We start from the raw sequence: 4,293 nt of genomic DNA, 5'->3' as shown, positions 1-4,293 counted from the left end.
AAGAGCTTATGTAGCTATGCATTTCAAATATAATATTTCTTCTTCTTTTTTCCTTTTATTGAGGTTGACTTGCACTAAACTATGGGACGGCAGAGAAATGTCAATTCAGACCAACCTTATCATTCCACTAATTTCATGAAAGCCAATACAGACAAGGGTCCTAATCCACTTTCCATTTCATGTCTTTGTCTGTGTATAAGTAGCCCCTTGCTTCTGCCCAGAAGAAGGCCTTTTTCTTTTTTGGAATTGGTTTAAAAGATGAAGAAAATGCGCCTGTATGCTATATTTTAGAGGAAAAAACAACGGATATGATGGAACCATCAACCATTTCTGTATTGCTAGGATTCATACACAGATGCAGCTGCAAGATACATGGCAAGGCAAAGAATTGTGGTGTATGACTTGACCTAACCCGATTAAAAACACTGGTAACCCGTGATCTAGGATAAAACCTTACCCTCATATATTTATTTATTTTTGTCAAGACAATCCTTTAAAAAAAAAAGTATCAAGCACTACTTGGAATCCATCTATGGAAATAGGTACACACTGAGGAGAGGAGTATTGGCACACTTGTAATCTTAAAAGAGGAAAGTAAAAATAAAACCTATGGTGTTCAACAATCAGCAGCCTCCCACCTTGTATTACACAATTAAATAAAATCAAAGCTATCCACTAACAAGAATTGTAACTTGAAGAAATAAAATATTAGCATTATGTCCATTCTGTATATTATACTTCTGTAACTAACCTTTGTTGTTTAAGTTATCCATCCGCTTATACAATGGAGCTCCTGAACAATGTTTATGCAGATCTTGTCATCCTTTAACAAAGTTCTTCGTTTATCTGCCAATGTGCTAATCTAATGAGCGTGGGTTCATGGAATCCTTAGCATTAACTCGGTCGATATTATTTTATGACATCCAATAAAGTCAAAGAGGATTTTGGGTTAATACAACTTAACTAGAAACAAGAAACAGAATTCAAGAGAGATTTTTCACAGAGTTCAAGAGTTCAAGAGCAAGAAGCAATACAGCATATCAAGTGCCTCAGACCAACATCGCCCCAGTTTTGTATTTGATTCCCTTATACAAGAAAAGGATGCCCTTATCCTCTACTGGCTTTTTACTAGGATTGGGATAGTAAAGCAAAGCTATGCATGTTTTTAAAGCTGGCACTTCACAATGCACAAACAAAATCACCACTTGTCTCTACATCATCTATATCAGCATCAGAATCTATGTCATCAAGATCCATGCTCCCACCAAAAATATGACCACCAATTTTGTGCCCCTCTGCAGGTTTCCTAGCCTCTTGAATTATAGCTAATATCTCTTCAATACTTTGTGATTCTTCATTTCTATCGTCGATTTGTAAGCTACCATCCTCTTCTTCCTTTAATTCCACAGGGAAGCTCCTCAGAAACCAAGAGTGTGTTCTAATTTCTGGGATGGTAATTCTCTACAAAATTTAAGCCAAAAGGAATCAAAAAACACAGTAAGTACCGCTTAATAGAATGCTAGCAACAAAATTACAACAAAAGACAGTTTTTCCATCACTTTCTCAGGGTCAGCTACAAAAATCCGAGATAGAAGATGTTTGCATTCCTTGGAAACTCGAACATAGTCCGGAATCGAGTAGTGGACACTAAGAATCCTCTGCCATTGGTCAAATAGTCCAGTTTTACTAACACATCAAAGCATATGATATTAACTAAAAGGGGTCAATTAATATTAATGTTGTATGTTAACTAACCTGAATTGTTTTTCTGAAGTTTCTTGAATCTTCAGGATCTTCAAACGGATAAGCCCCAACCAGCATCACATACAAGGTAACCCCACAAGACCAAACATCAGCTATCTACAATTTGAATAGTCAAATAGTGATGCTAGATGTTAGGTGATCAAATAGGTCCAGGAAGAGATAAACAATAACAAGATTGAAATGGTCTTAAATACCTTCCCATCATACTCCTTTCTTGAGAGGACTTCCGGTGCAATATAGGCTGGTGTTCCCACAGTAGATTTGGGTTGAGAATGTAACACAGAAGACTGCATAAAATGGGGTAAAACATTGATCATGTGGCTTTACAATTAAATTTACTCCATGTAAGGTAAATTCGTTAGTTCATTACCTTAGAATAGCCGAAATCACATATCTTAAGACGCGGCGCTGAGGTTCCATCTAAGAGGGTGTTTTCCAGCTTAAGATCTCTGTGGCAAATTTGCTACAGAAAGAGGAGGGTAATTTATCTATACATGGACTTTATCTATACAAACTGAGAATGAAAATCGGCTGAGATTAGTACCATAGAATGGCAGTAACTGACTCCTGATATCAGTTGTTGAAAGAAATATCTTGCCTGGTAATATTTGACAGCCAAAAATGAAAAGATCAAACACCACACAAAGTAATTGAAAGTTGACGTTGTTTGGTTCTACACTATACTTACCTCATCTTCACTGAATCTACCAGCATTGCATATTCTCTCGAAAAGTTCTCCACCAGCTGCATATTCCATTACTATGGCTAAATGGGTTGGTGTTAGCAGAACCTGCACAATGAATTCACCTTTCTTAAAACCTGCAAAATGTAAAGACTTATCGAAAAGCTAAGGCAAGGCTCTTGTTTTCAAAATTGATATCTAGTAAATTGGAGCTTGGACTTAAAAATCCCTTTCAAGATTCAAAATCTTCAAGTTCTTATAATTCTTGACATCAAGAATGAGTTTCTTATTGACAGAGTGTAGATTAAGCTGGCTCGGCTTGGAAAGTGCAGGTCCAAGTGCATTCTTATATATCTAAGCCTCCTTTTAAATGAACAAATTGGATTGCAGCAATGAAAACTGAACTTCCATATCAATTCAGATTCTTTCAAAGTTTCTGAAGCTTGAGAGAAGTACCGAGACCTTCTAAATCCATCTTTACATTGAGTAAAAAGACCTAGTCACTCGAAATTCTTTTACATTTCATAATCTAATAAGAAGGAAAGACATGACACTCTGCATACCTCTTTGAATCTAATTATATTGGGATGCTTCAATGACCTGTGGTTCATAATCTCTCTTTGAACATGCTCATCAATCTGCAAAAACCAAACAAGACTTCAAAATCACTACTACCATCAAATAAAAGAAAACACCAAGTTGAAAAAAAAAATTATAAAAAGAAAGTCTCCAATCCAGATTAATTAATATATAAAGAAAAAGAAACTAGCACAGCCCAGCCCAGATAAGACCACAAAGAACAAAATATACAAGCGTAACATCCACTAGACAAAATCTAGTCTTCAACACATATTTAACGTCTTTACGAAATTCCACCATCCACCCAACCTCAGAAAAAATAATGAAAGAACATTGCTCAATGAACAGGAGAAATTCGAAGATGAATATATTGAGAGAGAAAAAACAAGAAGTTAAAAAAAGATCACCTTCTGGCCTCTTTCAATATACTTAACAGCAAAGAGTTCACCAGTCGTTATCTCTCTAACTAGCTTAGCAACACCAAAGTTTCCTGACCCGATATCTTTCAAAATCTCATAACGCTCCATTGTTAGCTAGCTAGCTAACTATAGTATAGCTTCAATATATGTATGAAAGAAAGTAGCAAACAATGAATAACAACAACTTCTGTGATTCCCTCTATATTCTCTCTCCTTTTCTCTGGTACTGTCTGTCTTCTCTTTATATGTTAGCGATGAGAATCTCCATAGTTTTCATGGCCAGGAATGAAAAGGCTGGCTTTGCCTTTGTGGGGCAAGTGATTGTGCGATGGTGCCCTGCCCTTAATGGACTGTTAAAGGAGAATGAAATATAATTAAATCTTTGGAAGCTGAGAATGGTGTCAACGGACAAGGACAAGAACAAGAACAAGACGATGACACGTTACACGTGGCATCATGTTAGAGGTTAGAATTTCAAGGTGTACTAACACAAGTTGTTAGCCAACGTGGTTATATTTTGGACCGTCCTCCCGTCAAGGCTATTTCGGGGTACTTGCCGTCTTTCATAATTGTTTTCGGTTAAGTAGAAGAATAAGCAATCTATGAATTATGATGACGAAGATACTTGGATGACGGTATCTTGTTGGTCTAATTAATCCTTTTCAATATTCAACTATCATTGTATACGTAGGCTTCATTAATCAATTGTGTACTTGATAATTTCTCTTAATAAAATAGTTTAGGTCTTAAAATGCTCTAGTTTTCTAACAATTTAATATATCATTTTAAAAAAAAAATATGTTGAAACAATAATATATTGAATTAACTTAGGTCAACTTGAGTTCATCT

General features: G+C 35.8%; 1 protein-coding gene across 2 annotated transcripts; it reads right to left on the bottom strand.

Annotated features, from left to right (window-relative positions):
- Positions 1–964: 964 nt before the first annotated feature.
- On the bottom strand, positions 965–3,810 carry LOC133672500 (serine/threonine-protein kinase SAPK2). Of its 2 annotated transcripts, XM_062092937.1 has the most exons (9): positions 3,433–3,810; positions 3,010–3,084; positions 2,453–2,554; positions 2,309–2,362; positions 2,135–2,227; positions 1,959–2,051; positions 1,756–1,860; positions 1,560–1,658; positions 965–1,461 (listed from the first exon to the last, which is right to left on the bottom strand). In XM_062092937.1, exons 1-9 carry the CDS (start codon positions 3,550–3,552, stop codon positions 1,180–1,182), a joined length of 1,023 nt encoding a protein of 340 aa, XP_061948921.1. In that variant the 5' UTR covers positions 3,553–3,810; the 3' UTR covers positions 965–1,179. The 2 variants fall into 2 exon arrangements, with proteins under 2 accessions (XP_061948921.1, XP_061948922.1); XM_062092938.1 differs by lacking the exon at positions 1,560–1,658.
- Positions 3,811–4,293: the final 483 nt, after the last annotated feature.

Source organism: Populus nigra, chromosome 14 (assembly GCF_951802175.1).
Source record: "Populus nigra chromosome 14, ddPopNigr1.1, whole genome shotgun sequence".
In the NCBI taxonomy this organism is placed as follows: Eukaryota; Viridiplantae; Streptophyta; class Magnoliopsida; order Malpighiales; family Salicaceae; genus Populus; species Populus nigra.
This window is presented reverse-complemented; position numbering and strand designations above follow the sequence as displayed.

Excerpts from the sequence above, each read along its gene's own strand:
- LOC133672500 (XM_062092937.1), bottom strand. The coding sequence starts at position 3,552 with ATGGAGCGTTATGAGATTTTGAAAGATATCGGGTCAGGAAACTTTGGT. Across the intron at positions 2,555-3,009 it reads ATATAATTAGATTCAAAGAG|GTTCTGCTAACACCAACCCA; the intron begins GTATGCAGAGTG and ends TTCATTGTGCAG. Across the intron at positions 2,363-2,452 it reads GTAGATTCAGTGAAGATGAG|GCAAGATATTTCTTTCAACA; the intron begins GTAAGTATAGTG and ends AAATATTACCAG.